At 46.0% G+C, this 24,026-nt stretch overlaps 1 protein-coding gene across 3 annotated transcripts in view; it reads right to left on the bottom strand.

The window, feature by feature from the left end:
* The window catches only part of LOC147622271 (RNA-binding (RRM/RBD/RNP motifs) family protein), a 71,765-nt gene that overhangs the window by 16,268 nt on the left and 31,471 nt on the right, over positions 1-24,026 (bottom strand). For all 3 annotated transcript variants that reach the window (XM_086823371.1, XM_086823372.1, XM_086823373.1), the window contains exons 2-5: positions 21,654-21,751; positions 20,162-20,213; positions 20,013-20,083; positions 19,834-19,924 (exon numbers count right to left, since the gene is read on the bottom strand). In XM_086823371.1, the coding sequence (XP_086679497.1) occupies positions 19,834-19,924; positions 20,013-20,083; positions 20,162-20,213; positions 21,654-21,751 (312 nt within the window). The remainder of the gene's footprint in view (positions 1-19,833; positions 19,925-20,012; positions 20,084-20,161; positions 20,214-21,653; positions 21,752-24,026) is intronic.

Below are 24,026 nucleotides of genomic sequence, written 5' to 3'. Positions count from 1 at the left end.
CTTTATTGAATGATGAGAAAGACTTAATTTTGGTAGGTCCTCCTTGGCTGTAAATCTGCAGCGTGTACTGACCTGACTCTTGACCTTCAAGTTCACCTTGCTTAGACTTCACTTCATTGTCCTGGCCCTTGAAGCACTTCAGCACTTGTGAATGATCGGATGGTGAAAACCCTAGACTGGCCCATGCTTTTATAGTTCCCCTATATGCTACTCCATTAGCAATACCCCATTCTCTCCTCTTTGCATCAAAAAAAAAATCCTGCACATATCTGTTGATTGCTCACTCCACAAGGCATATCTTTGCAAGCCAATCATTGGGCCTTCTAGCTAACTCATAGGGCTTCTAGACCATCTAAAGGCTTGGCCAAATTCGAACAAAAATGGCATCAAAACTGGCTTTTACTCAGTGCTAAAACACAAGAGAATAAAACGTGAAATCTGTGCCTATAGGTCAAATTGATCAAAACCCTTTAAGACATCATCCATTGGGTCAACAAGCAAGCTACACATCAAATCTTGAAGGCTTTCATCCAATGGTTGGTGAGAATTAAAGGTTTTCTCAGTTTTCAGCATTATGTCATTACCAATCAATTAGTGCCAATAAAGTGTGTTTATTCTTGGCATTGAGGGTTCAAATTCTAACATTAGGGAGTTGCTATACATGCCATATCACTCTTTGCAAAACCCCTTTGATTTGGTGCGTGATTTGCAACCTCCAAAATACACTAGTTTTTGCCTATATTTTAAAGGGGAAGATTTGCACTAATCATCATTAAGGCTTGTTGTTAAGCATAAAACCTCTATCGCAAGGGATTAGATGCTGCCACTACAGTAAATCTTTGTTGGTAAGACCTTCCCACATCAAAATAATGGCATCTCACACTATGCATTTGGATAGGTTTGATGGCAAGGGGTTCCACACTTGGGTAAATGAAGGTCAAGTATCATTTAATGAAAGAGAGTATTTGGAGTGTAGTCAATGGATTCCACACTAGGCAAATGAAGGTGAAGTATCGTTTAATGAAAAAGAGTATCATTTAATGAAAGGTGAAGTATCATTTAATGAAAGAGTGTATCTGGAGTGTAGTCAATGGGAATGAAAAGAAACCTACCACTAGCGATGGAGAGCTTGCATGGGTCATTAAGGACGATAAAGCATTGGCTATTATTGCATTAGCACTTAGTGATAACTACATACATCACATCTCTAACCTAGAGACATCTCTAGAAGCATGGGACAAACTAGAGGAATTGTTTGGGGGCAAAGGGAAGAAATTCTAAAATTGCATTGAAGATTGAGTTCTTTAAGTTCAAGCGAAACTCTCAAAAGTCATTTGCTGCCCACACAAACCACATGAAGAGTCTCATGATGCAACTCTCAGCCATTGCAGCACCAACGGATGATGATGATGACGCAGTAGCAGTGCTCTTAAAGAGCATGCCCAATGAGCAGTATGGACACATCATCACAAATCTAAAGAGCCTCCTATCTCCAACACTTGAAGGGATCATCACTTCCCTCCAAGAAGAAGAAAAGAAGATCAAAGGAAGAGGTGGAGACCAAGCTTTCTTCTTCACAAAAGGTCCTTACAAAGGGCCACCCAAAGGTAAAGGTAAAAATTGCAACATCTGTGGTAAACCTAACCATGAAGAGAAAGATGCTAGTTCAAAAAGAAATGTAACTTTTGTGGAAAAAAGAAAAGGATTGTATCTTTAATAAAAGAGCATCGGATTGTATCTTTAATAAAAGAGCATCCTCAACACATCTTGCAACAAATGAAGAAGAGGCTTCCAAAGAAGAAACCTTGTCCAAGATTATGAATGGGCTTCCAAACATGTCAAAGGATAAGGTACTTCCGCAAAAGACTCACATGAAAAGCATTGTGAATCTTCCAATAACTTTAAAGCAAGCCTGTAGGACACTTCATTGATCTTGTCAACCACTCTGAAGGGTCCATAATATCGAGTAGAAAGCTTTGGATATGAACCCTCTCGTCCTAGCGTCTTTTGAAGCCTAGCTTTCTCAAATTTCAGCAATACCCAATCACCTTCCTTGACTTGCATGTCCTTTCTATGCTTGTCAGCAGCCCTCTTATGCTTGTCTTGAGCATAGTCACAGGGGACGGAGGGTCGGGACGCGGAAACGCCGTCCCGAAACAACATGGTGCTCTGACACGGACTAGGGACGGGCGGGACGCCTCGGGCATCTGCATCACCAGGGGACGGCGTCCCGGGAACAACGGAACCAGCGCACCTTGTCGGGGATGGGTCTGGAACGGGACGGCCGGGATGCCTTTTTTTTTCGCTGGTCTTTTCGCCGTCTTTTTTTCCGCCGTTTTTCTGCCGCTTCTGCCCGTTTTCTCACGTTGGTGGCTGCCAGTTGCGCCCATTTCCTCCCGTTGGCACTATGGCCTACCGTGACCCGCACCATGCATGAGCCTTGGAGCCGCCTATAAGGCTTGAGCTCTCCTCTCTCTCTCTCTCTCCCACTCCCTCTGGGCCACGGCCCACTCCGTCACTCTCACTCTCTCTCTCTCTCTCTCTCTCTCTCTCTCTCTCTCACCACCCCGTGAGGATGGGCTCCTACTCATGGATCCCCTGGCACCTATGGATACCATTACAACCCAGCTGGCATCACTCCTACACACGGCTGCATTACAGAGCTTCCCACATCATGTCCACTCAAGAGAGCCTCCAAGATCTGGGACTATGCCCCAGAACAAATGGTATGATGGCGAGTGCAAAGCCCTATACTCACGGCTCCGCATACAGAGAGCCTTGGGAGCCATCACAAAGCAGGAGTTGAGGAGAGAGATGAGGAGAATTACTCGCCGCAAAAGGCGGGCCTTCGCAGAGATACAGGAGCTAGAGATCTTTCATTTCTTCATGAGTAGAGATAGCCCTCTCTCATGACGGCACTTCAGAGAGCCCCGGACACCGACACCTATTGCAGACCCACAGACATGGCACACATGCGGAGGGCCTATACCACGCCCCACAGCAGCCACCTATACCTCAGCCACAGGAGCCTCGACCTACCACAGCTAGCTTCTTTACCCACTCGATGGTACAGGAAGCTATCCGCCGCCTACAGCATGGAAGGGCCGCCGACCATATGGGCCTGCACGGTGAGCATCTCATATATGCAGTAGATTCTTTGGCTCCTTTTCTTGCACACCTGTTTAACAGGGCACTAGCAGAGGGTTTGCCTGCGGAGTGGACGATGCACACCATTGTGCCGATTCACAAAACAGGGGATATGCTCGATCCGAGCAACTACAGGACGGTTATGGTTGGCCACGTGCTGGCCAAACTCTATGGTGCAGTGCTGGAGCAAGAGCTTAGCTTATATGCTGAGCGAGCAGGTTTACGCTCATCAGGGCAGGCAGGCTTCAAGAGAGCTTTCTCTACCACTGACCATGTATTCACTTTGAGATGTATGATTGATCAGGCCAGAGTGAGGAAGAGAAAGCTCTATTGCTGCTTTGTGGATTTCCGCAAGGCATTTGACACAGTACCACGAGAGAGGCTCTTTCAGCGCGCCTGCAGTCTCTTGGCATACCAGCAGATATGACATGGGGCATCTATGCATTATATGAGCACGTTTTTGGGCGAGTCAAATGTCCAGGAGGTATGTCCGAGACTATTGATAGCACCATTGGTGTGAAGCAAGGATGCCCACTTTCCCCCACGCTATTTGGGTTATACATTGATGAGGTGGCTGACTTCATTACACGGGGAGGCGGAGATGGAGTTCATTTAGCAGGTACCTCAGTACATATTATGCTCTATGCTGATGACATTGTATTAGTGTCTAAGTCTCCAGGTGGTCTACAGCAGCATCTACATGCACTCGATGATTTCTGCACACAGAGGGGTCTTACTGTGAACCTTGGGAAAACCAAGGTTATGGTCTTTCATACATCGAGACAGGGCAGGAGTCAGATGACATTCACTCTCGCAGGACGCCAGGTGGAGGTGGTGACATCATACGTGTACCTAGGGGTTACCTTCTCTGCAGCAGCCACACGCTTCACCATGGGTTCAGCAGCCAAAGCTAGATTCACACGGGGATATGCAGCATTGGCTATGCTAGAGAGACAGTGCCACCAGGCGCATTTTCACGAGCCCCGGACGAAGGGGTGGCTATTTGACACATTAGTCACACCAGCATTGATGTATGGAGCAGCGGTATGGGCGCCAGGCCTTGCTACCCATTGGTAGATAGAGAGACCACAGGCCCTCATGATGGCACGCATGATACGCAACAAACTGTCAGTACCTCATGACATTATCCGAGCAAAGTCTGCTGCGCCTCCTATGATGGTAGAGGCCATATTTCAGACTATATGCCTGCTAGACAAATTCAGAGAGATGCCACAGGACAGATTGTCATACAGAGCTTTTGAGGCATCTAGACAGCTGGCTGAGGCAGGAGACACAGGATCATGGTATGCACAGGTCACACATTGGTTCTCCTAGCATGGCCTAGACATGGATCATCTACCACCATTCCAGTATGACACGGATGCACCACATATCCGTCTCTCTCATACTGAGAGGAACAGAGTATTGAGAGAGGATCTATGGCAGCTCTATACACGCGAGACATGGATATCGCCTACACAGCCTCTTCAACCGAAGATGCTATACTACAGAGATTACTTCATGAGCATCACTGATGATGGATTTATAGAGAGGCCTAGATACATGGAGGGCTTTTTACCACACAGCTCCCGAGTGGCTATTGGTCAGCTTAGAGTTTCATCACACCGATTGGAGATTGAGACTGGTAGAGCAGCACGGATCCCCCGAGAGGAGAGGGTATGCAGATTGTGCAGAGAGGAGGTGGAGAGTGAGGAGCATTATGTATGCAGATGCAGAGCATATACAGCCATCAGAGAGAGATCCCATTTTATTCAGAGAGCCACATTCCCTACGCCAGCTCTTTGAGGCAGCAAACTCGCGCATACTGGGGAGATTCATTCTAGACAAACAACGCCACAGAGAGACATTATTACAGGCTCAGACAGCTCCAGAGGGGGGGCGACAGACACAGATTACTACATTTTTTCAGAGATCCATCCCCCTCCCAGCCCCTACACGGCAGGGAATTACTCTCCAGAGAGCAGAGACACTTAAAGCCCGCAAGAGAAAGAGGACAATTGGCTTTCGGACACCACGCCTATACCAGAGAGAGATGACAGAGATCAGAGCTCAGTTTCACAGAGAGGGTGCGGAGCGACTGGCTCGCTTCAGAGCACACCCAGGCATGTTCTTCAGGGAGCTGTGGACACCCCCTTTTTTTTTTTTGAGGAAACACAGAGCTATATTATTGAGTATGAAAAATTCCCCAAAGTGCCAGTGGTGGCCTACTGAGGGGGCATACAAACTGTGCAGTGAGAGGCGTGTAGCCTGTGAGCGGTCAGTGCTACATCACGGTGGATGATGTGATGTGTGCAATATGAACCACTGTGGGGGAGTGTACTCCCATCTAGCATGTCCTCCAACAATCCTGAAGAAGAGACCCGTGCGCCCCCATCGTCGAATGAAGGCCTGGTGTCTGTCCTAAGCTGTCTGTGAAGGCCGACAGGAATCATCATACATGGAGCGCAGTGCACGGATAAGATCGAGCCAAATCAGGACTAGAGTATCACATGTCGATTGCCGCTGTGGACACCCCCTTCACTGATGTATACCATTTTATACCCCCAGTATGGTACAGGATGGAGCTAGCTAGGTTGCATATCATGATTGTATACTCCATGCATATAGCTTTGCATTCTCCTAGTAGTAGAGCTCCATCCCCTTCACCACTCATTGTACTTATTGCACACCCAGATTCAGCTTTTTAGTTCAGTACTTTTTCATTTTGTTGGGATGACAGAGGATACCCCATACAGGTACTCCGATTTGTCTCATAGGCCGAGTTCGGTCTTTTGGAAGACGACAATAAAATCTTTCTTTCTTTCTTTCTCTCTCCCACTCCCTCACTCTCACTCTCTCCCCCACTCCCTCAAAAAGGAAGTGAAAGAGGATGCCCAAAAAGAAGGGCTCCAAATCGTCAACACCACCATTGAGGAGGAGCGGATGCGACATGCTCGTAGACTCAATGTGAGAGTCGCGGGGATTCCGGAGGTAGCCGACTCTACCCCCGAGGGGGATGGGCGGACACTATGCACACGACTTGGATACTCACATGAGGGACCCCCCCCCCTTTCCTCAAAGCTTGGAGGGCCGGGAAAGTCATGACAAAGAAGAGAGCTCTCATCATACAGTTTCAGGATGTGGAGGCACGCACCATCTTCATGAGGAAGAGGGTCATACTACGAGGCTTAGGGGAGCTCCTATTTTCTTGGATGATGATCTCACGAGGATGCAGCTAGAGCATAGGAGAGCTTGCATGCCACGAGTCTTACACGCGAGGAGAGAAGGCAAGAAGGCCTTCTATCGAGATGGTCGGGTCATCATTGATGGCCAGCCCATGGATTAGCGGTTTGGGGCCTATGGGACACAGACCAGGCCACTGACAGAGATACACATGGCAGTATGGAACTGTAATGGTTCACTATGGGTGCAGCCTGGGGACGACTAGAGCATGTTATGGTGAGGAGAGACATCATACTTCTGACAAAGACACATAAGAGCCCAGAGAGAGGGCTACCTCGAGTAGAGGGATTCCAGTGGGAGTCAGCATACAGGAGGACCACACGCCAGGGTACCTCGACAGGGTCGGGGGGAGTAGCAGTTCTATTCGGACGGGAGCTACAGGGGAGATTGAGAGTGGAGCACAGGACCCAAAGGCCAGATACATGTGGATCAGCTTACAGCTCTCACAGAACAGGGTTATATACATAGCCCTATGTTACTTTCCTCCATCAGGATCCTCCTATGTCATTACAGAAGACATGCCACACGAGGAGGAAACAGGAGCCTCGCCATACACTTGTCTGTCTCAAAGGATATTATGCATTATTCTACACTAGGGGAGGTATTTCTTACGGGTGACTTCAATGCCCACACACAGAGTAGACAGTGTGAGGTGTATGACTATGATGACATGGAGATCCTCCACCCTGTGGATCCAGAGGAGATAGGGGCTAGTCGGGCATTAGAGGACACTGGACCAAACAGAGGACATTATGGGGACCACTTACTAGAGTTGGGAGCCAGGCATCGTCTCGTTATTTATAACGGGATGCTACAGTGGCCGGGATCAGGAGGGCTGACATGCTTCCCAAATGGGGGTCATACACGGACCGGAGGCATAGTGGTAGACTACATTATGGGTCTTTGGAGGCATCACAGCTTGTCACCTCACTCTCCATCCCACCCTCGTCCTATTGGGGCAGATCATACATACTTGGCATTTTCACTAGCAAAATCACCAATATCACCAGCCCCCCACATACCGACGCCACACACTACCATCTACTTCACACATGACATGGCAGACATATACACTGGCAAAGTAGAGGATGGGCTTCTACTCATGGATCCCCTGGCACCTATGGATACCATTACAGCCCAGCTGGCATCACTCCTACACACGGCTGCATTACAGAGCTTTGTCCACTCAGGAGAGCCTGCAAGATCTGGGACTATGCCCCAGAACAGATGGTATGATGGCGAGTGCAGAGCCCTATACTCACGGCTCCGCATACAGAGAGCCTTGGGAGCCATCACAAAGCAAGCGTTGAGGAGAGAGATGAGGAGAATTACTCGCCGCAAAAGGCGGGCCTTCGCAGAGATACAGGAGCTAGAGATCTTCCATTTCTTCATGAGTAGAGACAGCCCTATCTCATGGCGGCACTTCAAAGAGCCCCAGGCACCGACACCCATTGCAGACCAACAGACATGGCACACATATGCAAGGGACCTATACCACGCCCCACAGCAGACACCTATACCTCAGCCACCACAGGAGCCTCGACCTACCACAGCTAGCTTCTTTACCCACTCGATGGTAAAGGAAGCTATCCGCCGCCTACAGCATGGACGGGCCGCCGACCACATGGGCCTACAGGGTGAGCATCTCATATATGCAGTAGATTCTTTGGCTCCTTTTCTTGCACACCTGTTTAATAGGGCACTAGCAGAGGGTTTGCCTGCGGAGTGGACGATGCACACCATTGTGCCGATCCACAAAACAAGGGATATGCTCGATCCTAGCAACTACAGGACGGTTATGGTTGGCCACGTGTTGGCCAAACTCTATGGTGTAGTGTTGGAGCAAGAGCTTAGCTTTATATGCTAAGCGAGCACGTTTACGCTCATCAAGGCAGGCAGGCTTCAGGAGAGCTTTGTCTACCACTGACCATGTATTCACTTTGAGATGTATGATCGCAAGACGCCAGGTGGAGGTGGTGACATCATACGTGTACCTACTAGGGGTTACCTTCTCTGCAACAGCCACACGCTTCACCATGGGTTCAGCAGCCAGAGCTAGATTCACACGGGGATATGCAGCATTGGCTATGCTAGAGAGACAAGTGCCACTAGGCGCATTTTCAGGAGCCCCGGACGAAGGGGTGGCTATTTGACACATTAGTCACACCGGCACTGATGTATGGAGCAGCGGTATGGGCGCCAAGCCTTGCTACCCATTGGTGGACACAGATAGAGAGACCACAGGCCCTCATGATGGCATGCATGATACGCAGCAAACCGTCAGTACCTCATGACATTATCCGAGCAGAGTTTGCTGCGCCTCCTATGATGGTAGAGGCCATATTCCAGACTATATGCCTGCTAGACAGATTCAGAGAGATGCCATAGGAGAGATTGTCATATAGAGCTTTTGAGGCATCTAGACAGCTGGCTGAGGTAGGAGACAGAGGATCATGGTATGCACAGGTCGTCACACATTGGTTCTTACAGCATGGCCTAGACATGGATCATCTACCACCATTCCAATATGACAGGGATGCACCACATATCCGTCTCTCTCATAGTGAGAGGAATAGAGTATTGAGACAGGACCTATGGCAGCTCTATACACGAGAGACATGGATATCGCCTACACATCCTCTTCCAACGAACATGCTGTACTACAGAGATCACTTCATGAGTATCACTGATGATGGATTTATAGAGAGGCCTAGATACATGGAGGGCTTTTTACCACACGGCTCCCAAGTAGCTATTGGTCAGCTTAGAGTCTCATCACATCGATTGCAGATCGAGACTGGCAGAGCAACACGGATCCCCCGAGAGGAGAGGGTATGCAGATTGTGCAGAGAGGAGGTGGAGAGGTAGGAGTATTATGTATGCAGATGCAGAGCATATATAGCCATCAGAGAGAGATATCCCATTTTATTCAGAGAGCCACATTCCCTACGCCAGCTCTTTGAGGCAGCAGACCAGCGCATACTGGGGAGATTCATTCTAGACATACAGCGTCACAGAGAGACATCATTACAGGCTCAGACAGCTCCAGAGGAGGGACGACAGACACAGATTACTACATTTTTTTAGAGATCCACCCCACTCCCAACCCCTACACAGCAGGGAATCACTCTCCAGAGAGCAGAGACACTCAAAGCCCGCAGGAGACAGAGGACACCTGGCTTTCGAACACCACGCCTATAGCAGAGAGAGATGACAGAGATCGGAGCTCAGTTTCACAGAGAGGGTGCGGAGCGACTGGCTCGCTTCAGAGCACACCCAGGCATGTTCTTCAGGGAGCTAGAGCTCCATCCCCTCCCCCACTCATTGTACTTATTGCACACCCAGATCCAGCTTTTTAGTTCAGTACTTTTTCATTTTGTTGGGATGACAAAGGAACCAGGTACACTGATTTGTCTCATAGGCCGAGTTCGGTCTTTTGGAAGACGTTAATAAAATCTTTCTTTCTTTCTTTCTCATTCTCTCTCTCTCAACCCACAAGCTTTCTCTAGGCTCTAGCCTCTATATTGGTTTGAACTTTGTCGGTGTACTTATTAGCGCCTGTTCGGTGTTTGCGCCAGATATTGTACATTTAACGTGATGCCTTGAAAGTTCAAAGTGTAAAAACATAAATGTTATTTTATTTAGTGTGCTTTGTAGTCAATAAATTGCATATTCCATATGCCGTCCCCGTCCCCGTCCCCGTCCCCGTTTCCTGCCTTTTGCCGTTCCCCGTCCCCGTCCCCGTTCCCGTCCCATGTGACTATGGTCTTGAGACCTTGCAATGGCTGTCCGCACCTGAGCAAAGGCTACATCCAAGTCACGCACATACTCATCAGCTCTGCAAAAATCTCACCCTTTGTGCAAAGGATGGATGGCAAGACCACTCTGCCATAAATAATCTCAAACGGGGCCTTTCCTATGGAGGCATGTACTATGTTATTGTAAGCAAACTCTACAAGTGGAAGATACTTCTCCCGGGCACTCTTTTGATCTGCCACATAACACTTCAACAAATCCAACACAGCAAAATTTGCAGCCTCACTTTGACCATCTGTTTGGGGGTGATAAGCAGATGAGAACTCAAGCTTAGTGCCCATGTTATCAAATAAAGCTCTCCAAAAGAGGCTCGTAGTCCTGGGATCTCTATCCCCAACAATGAACTTAGGCATACCATGAGAAAAAGCTTCACCATATGATCAACTTTTATGGTTTTCTTGACATGCAAGAAGTGAGCTTGCTTGCTAAGCCTCTCAACTATGGTCCAAATAGCATCATTCCCATGCTGGGATCTAGACAAATCCATAATGAAGTTCATAGTAATGCTTTCCCATGGCTGCGAGGGAATGGGCAAAGGCTGAAGCAAACTTGGAAATCTTTGCCTGTCAAATTATACCTTTTGACAAGTGATACATGCTCGTACACATGCTTCAATATCCCTTCGCATGTTGGGCCAAAAGAAATATCTCTCAATCATGCGTGTAGTAGAAATGATACCTCTATGACCAGCATAAGGTGGAGCATGACATTCATCCAATACCTTTGGACGCATGTCCTTCACCACACATAAGCAATTATCCTTCATAAGATAACCCTCTTTGATCACATAAGAGGCATGCGTATGACCAGCCATCAAATCAGTCCATATTTGGAAAAAATCAGCATCCAAATGATAAAGATTACGCATGGCAGATAAGTCCCCATGCGAAGCCACTGAAACTACAGCTATATAAGTCTTCCTGGACAAAGCATCTACCACCAAATTCTTCTTTCCCGGAGTGTGTACAATCTGAAAATGAAACATGGAAAGAAAGTTTGCCATTCTCATTTGCTTCTCCGAAAGCTTTATTTGAGATAGAAAATATCTCAAGCTTTGATGATCTGTCTTGACTACAAATTCAACCCCAAGAAGATAATACTTCCATATCTTTAAGGCATGAATTACAGCCAAGAGCTCTTTTTCATAAATGTCCACACGGATTTCGGCATCATGCAATCAACGGCTTTCATAAGCAGCTGCATGACCCTCTTGATTTAAGACAGCCCCTATACAGTTCCCACATGCATCACATTCCACCATGAATGGCTTTTGCAAATCGGGAACAATCAACACGGGCCCACAAATGATAGCATTTTTGAGTTGCAAAAAGGCATCTTGCTCATTCAAAGTCCATTTGAAGGTGGCTTTCTTCTTTGTAAGATCATGCAATGGCGAGGCAATGTTGGCAAAATGCCTGATGAATCGCCTATAGTATGAACATAACCCCAAAAAGCTACGCACTTGATGTACATTTTGCAACTCTGGCCAAATTCAAATGGTTCCAATTTTAGCAGGATCCATTCTTACACCCTCTTTGGATACGATGTGTCCCAAATAGTGTATCTCTGAGAGGAAGAACTCACTTTTCTTAGCATTTATGAAGAGTTTATGCTTTTGCAACTCTTCAAAGACTGTAGCCAAATGAGTCTTATGCTCCTCCTCATTCTTGGAGAAAACCAAGATGTCATCAAGGAATACACCTGTGAATTTACGATGGGGTCGAAAGATCCTATCCATCATATGGTTAAATGTTGCCGAGGCAGTAGTAAGGCTAAAAGGCATTACCAAGAATTCATACAATCCAAAAGCTGTCCTGAATGCAGTCTTATGGACATCCTGGGATACCACATGAATCTGGTGGTAACCACTCTTCAAATCTATACGGCTAAAACAAGCCGAACCATCAAGCTTATCCAAGATGTCATCTATGCGTGGGATTGGGAACCTGTTCTTGATGGTGAGCTTGTTTAGAGCTCAATAATCCACGCACATGCGGAAAGATCCATTCTTCTTTTGCACAAGAAGTACGGGAGAACAAAAGGGTGAGCAGCTTGGCTGAACCAAACCCTTTTCTAAGAGCTCATTAACCTGCTTCATAATCTCCTCTTGTTGTGCGGCACTCACACGATATGTGGGTTTGTTAGGTGGGGAACTACCTGGCACAAGCTCTATGCGATGATCCTCGGGCCTCTCAGGTGGTAGTTCTCCTGGCAATGCATCGGCAAAACAATCTTTATATGCATTAAGAAAATTCAGTCTATCTTGAGTCAATACATCCAGATTTTTGGGTCTCAGTGCATTAGTACTATATGGGGTGATATCATCCACACTCTTATGGCTACTTGGGCTCGCATTCACGGGCCCTCTCGTTCTGCGCAGGCGAAGCGTGTGATATTTATGAGGGAATGGGACCATGGCATCTTCTTTTCCTCTAGTACCACAGGTCTTACATGGCATCATGATGCTCCTCAGTGATTGATGATTCTATTCTCTTCCGGCTTATAGCTGTGATTGTTGTATGTTTTTCTCATACTTAATAGAAGTCTCTTTCTGAAAAAAAAAATACATCCACATTTACATTACTTTGTTCAATTTTGCCACAAACAAAAACCAAGTACGCGAAAAGACTCTTTTTCATTGCCTTATTAATTTGGATGTGAGATACAACTGGGATAGAATCCCCTTTCTTGCCCGCATCAATAACATGCATGCGGCCTCTATGCATAAATGTGATCCTGTTGGTTTTATATTCGTTGTGAGGCTCAAGCCGATGATGCCAAGGCTTGCCAAGTAATACATCACATCCATTGAGCGAGGCAATCAAGAAATTCTCATGATCCAAAAAACCCTGTATATGAATGCGCAACTTTTCAATAAGAGGCGTGACCTGCACCTCTTTGCCAACAAAAGCTGCCTCTCCTTCAATTTGGGGTCCCATGTCCCCAATCTCTATGCCCAAGGCAGCTGCCATCTGTGTAGAGATGAAATTATCTGTTGCACAATCATCAAACATAAATAGGGCGGACTGATCCTTGATTTGTCCCCAAGCTTTGCATACCACTCTCTCTTTGCCATCATGCTCGGTGGTACCCTGCACATCGGGTATGGCATGCACATTTGCCTTTGGTGGCTTGTCTTCATGCTTTTGCTTGCGGGTAGGGCATTGCCTTAACATGTGCTCTTTACTACCACAAGAAAAGCATTTCCCCTCTTTGGCATATTGCTCCCTTTGCTCGGGGGTCAAGCCAAACTTATTCTTCTTTGGTGCAATGTCTTTGGATGGGGTTCTTTCAGCTTTACCACCCTTTTGGGCTTCCTGAAAGCTCTTTTTAGGTGGCTATCCACCTTTTTGTAGGTTTGGGACAGCCCTCTCTTTGCCCTTGGAACCTCTGATCTTGCTTAATTTTAAGCACCAATTACTCCGTAGCAAGAGCAGATACTATGAGCTGTTGAAGAGTGTGTTTCGGATGCAATTAAATGCCCGAACGAGAAGCTGGTTGTTGCAATCCGGAGTGAAACTTCCTTTTCCTTTCATCCTCGAAGAGTTGCATAAAGGGAGTTACCTCAAGAAACACTTTCAAAAATTTATTGACATACTGCTGCACACTTTCATTGTCTTTTTGCTCAAGTCTATCCCACTTTTGGGTGAGAGTTTGCTCCGCATTAGGAGGCGAAAATTGGGCATAAAATCTATCCTTAAACTCTTTCCAAGTGCAAATGGAATCTTTGGTTGTCTTTTCAGTGATCCACCAATGGGCAGCTATCCCCTTCAAGAACATGCTTGCATGACAAATTTTGGACTTCTTAGTGAAGTCCTCGTCACTAAAAGCAATGTCAAACTATGGCACAAAAGCTAGCATCTTCGAGGCATCATACTCTCCATGAAAGGCATCAAATTTCACACACTTATCCCCTGCCTTGAATTCCTTGAGCTTCTTGGGATGTGGTACATGTTCTTCTCTTTTTCTCTCCCCCTTATCCAACAGGGCAGTCCTCTCTGCATGGGCTTCATGGGCAATCAAAGATGTTTCAAGAGGCACGGTGGCAAGTGCATTATAAATCTGTGGCCCCGATAAATGAGACCTCCCCAAATGATGCAATGTAAAACTCAATGGGCAAAGTCTTTCGGCTTGCATGCCGACCACTCTCTCCATGATATACCTTCTTTGAATCCACAAGGCCATCATGTGGCCCACTAGCTCCAACATGCACATACTTGTTGCCTCCTGTCCCATGAGAAATAGATGCATGGCGAGAACTGACTGATACCTCTTCCTTGTGTATAAAAGACCTCAACCGTTGCGATGCTGTGTCTCCCAGCTTCAAACGAGGTGGGTTCTTGAATACTAGCTCTCCATCCTCTCCTTCCTTGAGATACCCTTGCGGATGAGATAGCAGAGTGTCAACTCCCTTGGCTTCTTGCCCACTTCACGAGCCATGGACTCAAAGGTCATATCCACCATAGCATCAGCTTTCCTTGCTTCAATGACACTTTGTACATGGAGATCTTCATGCAAAAATTTCAACTCTTGCTCCTTTGCCTGCAAAAGCTTCTTCATGTGCTCCAATTCAGCCCTCAAGGCATTGGGCTCACCCTCATGCATAGGCTCTTTTCCACGAGATGGTTGTCCCATGAATGCACTGTCATAACCTCTCTCAAGAGGTTTATGCCTTCCAAGCAATGCATCAAAATCACGTGAAGCACTTAATTGACCTCTTGAATCTGGCACCTCCAAAGGATTGCCTTGGTTGTCCATTGAGTCAAGTGTCTGTGTGTGCTTCACCTCAAAACACTGTGTCTCCTCTTGAGAAAGAGAGACGACCGGTCTCTGATACCAATGTAATCGCTTGCTACAGGAGGCCTGGTTTAACTTGAGTCGGGAATACAATGGAGGTACCCTTCCTCTACCATGCAATACCTCTCTCTTGATTCAGCAGCAGCAAGAGTGTGTTCGGGTAGTAGGCACCAGGTAGCATGGACAGCAGCACCATATGTGAATGAAGCAACAACACCGGGTGTATTCGGGCAGTAGCACTGTATATGTGGAGCAGCTAATACCGGGCAGCACAGACTATATTCGGTGCAGCGAGCAGCAACACAGGTTATGGGCAGACAGCAGGCAGCAATATGGCTGTGTACGGACAGCAACACGGCTGTGTACGGGCAACAGTCAGCAACAAGGGCTGTGAACGGGCAACAACAAATACTGAAATTGTAGGTATTAATCGGTTGTTGCAGGCGGGGCAGCCGGCGTAGAAAAGGCAAGCGATGATGAGAGGGTGCTGTAGGTGGAGCAGCCAGCATAGAAATGGCAGCCGATGAAGAGAGAGAAGTCGGCCAACCATAGCAAGACAAGGGCTGGTTCTAGAAGCTTAGACCCACATCATGTTGATGCCGCTTGGATGAGTAGTCTTTGTGATGCAGATGAGCCTGACTCCTTTGAGGAAGCCCACGAAAATAAACATTGGATGAGAGCCATGCATGACAAGATGGATGCCATACATAAGAATGGCACATGGAATTTGGTTGTCTTGCCCTATGGCAAGAAAGCTATTGGTACGAAGTGGGTTTACAAGGTCAAAAGAAAGTCTCATGGTCCTATTGGCAAGTACAAAGCAAGACTTATGGCAAAGGGATATGCTCAACAAAAGGGCATTGACTATAATGAGACTTTTGCACCTACTTCCTAAATGACCACCATCAGACGTGTTATTGCCCATCATGGATGAAATTTTCATCAATCAAATATGAAAAAGCCTTCCTTAATGGGGACTTGTAAGAGGAAGTGTATGTGAGTCAGCTCATGGGTTTTGTTTCCAATTCTCTTCCGGTATTTTCTCACAAGCGTGTTAGAGCACAAAAAGATCCCATTCAGGGTCGCATCCCAGGAGGGAGGGGAACTTTCTTGTTTCTTGTACATTATTCTGCTTTGGGAAATCTCTTACTATGAGGATGGCACAAAGGGGATCAGATATCTTTGGTCCCTACACCAATCTTGACTAGCGTTTCATACGCTGAGCGGAACCAAGGTGTGAACGGGAATTTTCCACAAAAAAAAGCTGAAGCATTCATTGGCGAAGTTGAACCTGAAAGATGGCCACACAGCATGAGCAACATGGGATTTTTTATCATTTAAAGTGGCTTATAAGGTTTATAAGTTAGTGTGTTCACACATCAATAAAGACGGGCTGGACATATTATTATTTTGGGCATGGACAAGTGGACAAAAAGGAGGCGCCTACATGAAACTTAGGAAGCAAGCTTGGGAAAAACATAAAGTTGATATTTTTGGACAAGTTCACCTATTTTGGGCAAAAAGGGAAAAGCACTTCATATATAGCTGGTCGACTTCATTAAAAAGGGGTGGTGCTTCTCCTTTTATGCATGCGCATCCCTCCTCGGTCTATTAGAGTTTCTCATGTTTTGAGATGTGTTTCAGGAAAGTTATTTTTTTTGAAAGGCGTTTTCCTTGGAAACCATTCTGATACTAGAAAAGGCTGATAGGGTAGATTGGAGCTTTTTGGAGGGCAAAATGAGCCGGATGGGATTCCCCCCATGGAGTGGATTTATGGAGTCTTAGGACTTTACTCAACCTCATATAGCCAGGTTCTCATTCAGGGAGCCCGTGGCGACAAATTCCCCATCTCCCACTTGGTTAGACAGGGCTGTCCTCTAGCACCTTACCTCTTCCTATTCGTCGCGGAGGCCATGAGTAGTTCTCACCGCCCAAGAGACCGCGTCTTCCCCTCCGCACGCAGGAGGAGTTGCTGGACTCAGAATTTGCAAACAACACAGCAACTTTCCTTGCAGGAGATGTGGGGAATCTACAGAGATTTGCAGAGGCGATCAAGATTTTCTGCCGCACATCAAGAGCACAGATCAACTGGCACAAGTTGTGTGGTTTTTGGGTAGACTCAACACCCGCCCCAACTTGGTGACCAATTGAGGATTTCCAATGGCTCCCGAGGGGCACTCCAGTTCGTTATCTCGATTGCCAGGTTGGCATTGATATCTTTCCCAGGCAGCAGCTCGCCCCGCTTCTTCTGAGTATTCAAAAGAAGCTTCTATATTGGAGCTCGGCGAGGCTCTCCCTAGCAGGCAGGGTGGTGGTGGCGAACCAGTTATTTCTGGCCACCATGTGGTACATCCCTTCGTGTTGGGCCTTTTCTCGGGCATGTATTGGCCAGGTACTACGATTGATCCGGAACTTCTTATGGACCGGGAGTGATGGGAGGCCAGCCAGGGCCAAGGTGGCATGGAGAGTGATCATTCAGCCACGTCGCAGAGGGGGGCTAGGCCTCATTGACCCTGCTATCCAGAGCCGCGCCCTACTGGGCAAGCTGATTGTTAGAGGCCTCCTTCCCGATGGTGAGCCCTAGAAGGATTTCCTATTGGCCTAGATTTCAGCCCGCATTCCGAGTCTTGGGGCCCCTTGGCCGAAGAGTACCAGATAGATCTTCACAGCCCGTGGTTTTAGACTGGCTTTTAAGGACAGATTTGCAGCCAGTTTACTTCGTGCTTGGGATCATCTTAGGCCAGCCCTCAAAACACACAGCTCCAAGTGCCTCAGAGCGGCTTCAGCAGCCTTTGGTCTGGAACCCCCTGATCCGTTTACCCAATGGCCACATACTAGGGGCCCGACCACATGTTTCTTGGGGTGCCTTGAGCATGGGACCAACCAGGTCTCCCGCTCAAAAGATGATATATAAAAAGAGATCTACACAGATCTGAGTTGTACGATGGGCAAATCTAGCTGCAGGCATACCAAAAGGTTCTTGGCTGTCCTCCACTTGTGCATGCTCTAGCGCGTGAGAACTGCCTATCTTGCTGATCCACAACTTCTCTGGTCATTCAAATGCCTTAGTTGTTATTGCATTTGGTCTTGGCTCTCTAGCCCTTGGTCTTGGCTCTGCAACCATTGTCTATGAATCCCCATGAATGACCCTTGACCTCCCTTTATATAGGGATCTGATGGCAGGTCCAATTCAAGTCAGCCATCTATTTTCACACCATAAAACATCATCGAGAATGTAATAAAACTTGTTCATATTGTGCCCAATAAATGTCCCAACCATTAATGCACGTCCTGAAGGGCTGTCAAACTGCCCCAATCCATCCACACTCACCCTGAAATCTTGCCTAAGAGGTGGGAAGCATGTCCATGTGCATCCAGGTTAAGGTTCGCACATGATATCCCCTCCTACTAAACTTGGAGCACTAGGGCACATGATGCATCTTTGCTCGAGTTCTAGTCTAGTTTATTTGTAGGCTCTGCTCCAGTCTCGCTGGCTTTGTCTCCAATACTGCCTCTACTGGAGCTATTGTCAAAAAACACTGCTCCATTGGTAGTCTATACCAGATTCAGATGGACTCACTAAGCTCCTTGGAAACTAGCATCGGAACTGCCGCCAAGCTAACATCATGCTCCCCCCTATGGGATTCAAAGAGAACCACCTCCGCATCTCAGCCGACTGTACTTTTGTTAGATCTTCACCTTTGGTGACAACACCCTTCAGACGCTCCCCTTGTCTCTGAAGCTCTCCCACACTCAAGAGAACGCTCTGAGTCTTGGGATATACTTCAACCCTTGGGAATTCCACTGCTGTTTTTTCCGATGCTGCCATACGAGCCAGAAACTTATCCATGATCTTTTTGACGTTGCTGGTCATCTGTTTCCAAATTTAGGCCTTGCCTTCCTCTTCTTGTTTGAGCCATGCTTGACGCACTTCTTCAACTTGTTTTTGTTGAATATTGAATTCCTTCATCTTTTGTTGATGCCGAGCTTTGAGATCCCTTTTTTTATATGTATCAAGCCAGAAGTTCTTCATGCTGTTGTTTGTCCCTGGCTTGGCATTCTTCCTCTTCCCATCGGGGTTCATTTTAAATTCATTTTGGTCAGCAAGTTAGAGATGTCTGTACATGACCCTAAAGGGGGCTAGTTGCAGCTCTATGTTGAATATACTTTTGTCTTATGCTGTCTATGCATGTGGATGGTGAAGACTCGGATCTCCTTAAAACTGAATGGCAGAGTTTATGCAGTTAAATGGTGAAAGTTTTGGACTATTTGTGATTTTATGGCAGTGCAAACAGGCTTCCACACCCCTTGTATGACAAGGTACGCCTCATCCAACCTCCCACAGTGATCCCGAAGGCCCACAAGGCTCAAACATAGGATTTATGGACTTAAATTCAAATTTCCCTCAGTTCTTCAAAGACTTTTAACCTTACAGAACCTTTCCACACACACTAACAATGCTCAAGATGCACAATAGGTAGATGAAGAAGAAAGGACAACTAACTATACTCGTGGACTTTTTGTACAACACATGGCTCCAAACCCAACTCCCGTGTGCCTTGATGGAGAATGTTAATGGCTAAAATGGGAACTTGCTCCAGGGGCGCCTTGCTTGAGAGGAGGGAAGGGCCTTGCTAGAGGTGGTTGGAATAAGAAAGTAAAAAGTGAAAGGAGGGGAGGGGAGGGGAGGGGAGGGGTTTCTTTTTATAGACCAAGATTCATCCCGACCAGCAGTTTGACATTGTCTAATTATTATCCAACACTTCAATGCGCTAAATATAGTTTGGAGACATAGGGTTAAGTTGATTGTCAGGTGCACATTACACTCACCTAATCTGCGTGGAATCCAACCTGGCATCAATAATTGCCGGTTGTAATCCACCAAGACTTGACTGCCATCAATTTTGATATGATGAGCTGCCTGTAGAGCATGCACGTGTAACCGAAATTACCACCATGTACCAGAGTGAAAATATCATCATGGATAAGTTACTTGATATCATACTCACCTCATACGCATGCCGCATTTCTTTTTCTGTCTCATACTCTACAAATGCATAGCCTTGCGACGCTCCCGTAACTACCAAAATTTGTATAATAAGAAAAGACTACATAGGATAAGATATTATGTGGTGAACATAACTATTGCCAAGCTCACCAATGTGCCTAACAAGCCGAAGCTTCTTTATCCTCCCATATTTGCTCATAACCTGCAAGCACACCACTCAATTCCAATATCAAATACCAAAAGCCCTCCAGAGCTTATAGGATCTGTTGTTTGTTTTGGGTTATAAATTAGGGCCCACCGACTTGTAGCTTCTAGTTTTAAACAGCTTATATTACAAGTTAATATCAAACAACCTAAGCTAATGGTTTTACTCTTTTTGTAACTCACTTGGAATGTGAAAAAAGTATATCAGCCATCCAAACTTTTTACTACCATATGCACTAACCAGAACTACATTGCATACTACTCATAGTTGTCAAATGACAAACCCCCAAATGTTTTGAAAACTGTAATATCTCATTGCCACTTGAGCCTGCCATCAGTTAAATTCCAACATTACACATAGCTAGGATGTAAAAGGATACAACATGTGATGTATGCAGACAACACTTACAAGAAGTAGGAACTTTTATAGCCTAAGACTTAAACTCAGAATGCACAATATAAAAGAGATGGAGCAATTGTGTAGTACTGATGTGATACAAAAGATGACTGTAAACTCCACACGCATATGCTCTAGTGTAAGGAGCTCCAATTTTGGAGTACATAGTTTGACATGCATTATGATGATGACTAAACATGGTGCATGGGGGACACACACAAGATGATGCAGCAGGTCACGGACATCAGCCCAATCATGTGGATACACATGTATAGTCATCAAATTAGGGCATCTAGTGACCAGCAGTTTATTTGGGTTATTGTCAACCCATAGCTGACATCCAAACTTGGAGGGTCATTCTACATGGCCCCACTGATGTGGCACACATGGGTAGACATGGACACTAAACACATCCCTAGTATGTGTAGGGATGTCAGTTCACATGACCTTATCTCCTTGTGGGTGCTTTTGTACTAACATCAAATGCATTTGTGTGTAAGGCCTAGATTGAATCTCTCCGGTTAACATTCATTCTGCATTTGTTGAGTTTGGGAACTGTAAAATTTGTTGAGATAGGGAACTGTTTCTTTGTTTTCGTGTGGTCTCATAGCTTGTGGGGCTGAGATGATCATCTTCCTGCCCAAACACTCACAGCCTAGCTTTTTTGTCTTTAGGCACCATGGTCGCTATTACTTGGCTTGAGCATGCACTCTCATCTCAAACAGGGATCATTTATCAGTTAAGACTCAATATAGTAGTGCTACAAAGTTCTTGGGATAATTGTGTGCACTTAAATTTGTTCTGGTGCTTCATGTTACTGGTTTAAAACAGCATTCAAAATGTTACGGTTAATAAGAGTTTCTCTTCCCTTTTTAACAAACAATCCATGATGCATTCAAGCTATTGAAGTTAATGAAGGTTTGTTTGAGAAGGTTCAACCCCTGAAGCTTAAAATTCTGGAAAAAAAAACATCCCCCCCCCGCCCCATGGCTGTTCTCATCATTAAACATATGCTTCATTAAGTACGCATCACAACCTCACCTCTTGAAGTGTTGCTTCTGTCGTGTCTCTTGAGAGCCGCCCAACAAAAACAATACAATAAGGGTTTCCTTGAGCTTTAGAATCCCCTGTCGGATCATCTACAAACATCAAAAAAAGCAAAGTATACCATCAAAACATGTGAATCTCTTCAGCACAAATCACGCAAATTTGGTATGAAAGTTTCCTTTTTTCCTCAAGCACAACTTAGCTATGCCAATTATCCATTGAGTGTAGAGCTGAAAACGCTTGCTCTTAGTTACCTTTTACAAAAAGGTTTTACAATGGCAGCAAGCATGTTGAAAACATCACTACACACACTTGACCTGCCCACTGATACACCCCAAAAGACATATCTAGTTTGGCTTTAATAATGGGGCTGGGCTAATGCCAATCAGTGGCACTATCGATGGATTTATAACACTAAACAAGCATTAATAAATTGAAAGTTAATGAACTTGTGTAAAGTTCCCTCCTAAGTTAAGGAGTAAGTGATCTAAGTGAGTTGAATGCTTCCATCTACGGGAGAAGCCCATGGCTTGAGCCTAAGCCAGGCTCAAGCCTAATCTTTGTGCATCCGTTAATCCCGATGCTCATAGACATGGATATTCTCATTAGCAAATTCATGGGCAGATTTTGCAGCCCTACAAGCTCCGAGAAGTGCCCAAGAAACAGCCCAATGGTTGGGACACCTTTTGGGCATAGTTTGGACACAAAATATGACTTTTTGGACAATGTTTTGTGGGTAAAATAGACAAAACCGACTTGATTACGAATTCATACCTTTTTCCTATAAATAGGATCATTAGGCATTCATTAGGATCATCATTCAAAGATCAAGTGTCAAAGTCGGCAAGGCAGCAAGGACACAGTGGTGGATCAGCAAGAGCTTCTCTTGTCCGATTACAAGTAGAGGGTTGCAGGTATCTTTGGTATGCATCATGAAGCTGAGAATCAAAGATCATTGTATATATAGCATGTTTTGGTAATATTTAGTAGATTAGGTCCATCTCTCCTTCTCTTTTGTGTCTTTGCTAAACATAGGATTAGCGTTATCTTCTTTGCATAGCGTTAATCATGAGCACGCTTCCGCAACACATGTTACATTGGTATCAGAGCTTAGGTCATCCTAGGACAGCCCTTAGCTTATGTTTGGTGCATGCTGAATTAGGGTTTTTGAAATTAGGGTTTGCGTTTTAGGGTTTGCAGGCAAAATTAGAGTTTGCGTTTTTGCGTTAAATCTGCGTTTTTGCATCAACTTTTTGCTTATTTTCAGTATAGTATAGTGTTAGAAAGTCTAGTTTTATGCCTAGCATGATCCTGGGGAGTTTAGAAACCATGTAGAACTCTAGAGTTAGGGTTTTTGGGCTGATTACAACAAAAAAAACAGCAAAACAATATCATGAGTTCAAAGGCAATGGACGATGACTTTCTCAAGACTTTGCAGAGTCGTCGGGGACGGGAAGATGAAGAACGATACAAAAGGGAACAAGAACGCTATACCCAGTATGAACAAATCATCGCCCGGGCCAGGTTTAGGCAACAACTCATAGAACAGCTTCAAGAAGAGGCGCGTCAAGGCCAGCTTCTGTACGAGCAAAGATAGGCACAACTGTAACGCGAGGCGGACGCGTGTATTGGAATCGTATAAATGTAAACAAGATTCTGAGCACTTAACAATTGAGCATTACAACCACAAAGCTGAAAATGACAGTACACCACATAAAGGGGCCGATGATAGGCTGACCCCCCCCCTTTAGGTTATATTACCAAAAGAGTCTGCAAAGTACAAGATTATGGGTGCCTGGGGATTCACCACCAGCCTGCACCTGATTCTTCCAAATACATCATGTATGATTACATCTCAAACAAGAGAATCTGTAGGTACATCCGCCCTACACACAGGTACATCCGCCCTGCACAAGCCTCTTCACAGGTACATCCGCCCTGCACAAGAGTATCACAATCCTCACAGGTACTCCGCCCTGCACAGGATGTAAATGGATCTTTAGGCCCTATTTCCACGCGAGAAACTGATCCAGAAACCTGTGTTCTCCGCGAGCAAGTGTTCCCAATGCTTGCCCTAAACACCTGTTACACCAGGAATCCTTGAGACACATCCATGCTCACATATTCCATTGCTGTCCGGCCTGTTTTATGCAATAACCAGTCCAAAACAGCAGCTTTCCATCGCAAGAAATCCACCTGTAAAGGGTCCTACAGCCCTGTGGAGGTCCCTAGAGCTGTCCTGTACTGTCCAAGTTGACTTTGGACACCTGTAACCAGCCCAAAACTCGCAATAACCAGAAATTACAGGTCTGAAATTTACCAACCAGCCCTGTAGAAGAGTGTGGGGATCGATATCCAAGCTTGTGT

This window comes from Cibotium barometz, chromosome 29 (assembly GCF_041138505.1).
Source record: "Cibotium barometz isolate CiBa-2024 chromosome 29, ASM4113850v1, whole genome shotgun sequence".
Classification (NCBI taxonomy): Eukaryota; Viridiplantae; Streptophyta; class Polypodiopsida; order Cyatheales; family Cibotiaceae; genus Cibotium; species Cibotium barometz.
This window is presented reverse-complemented; position numbering and strand designations above follow the sequence as displayed.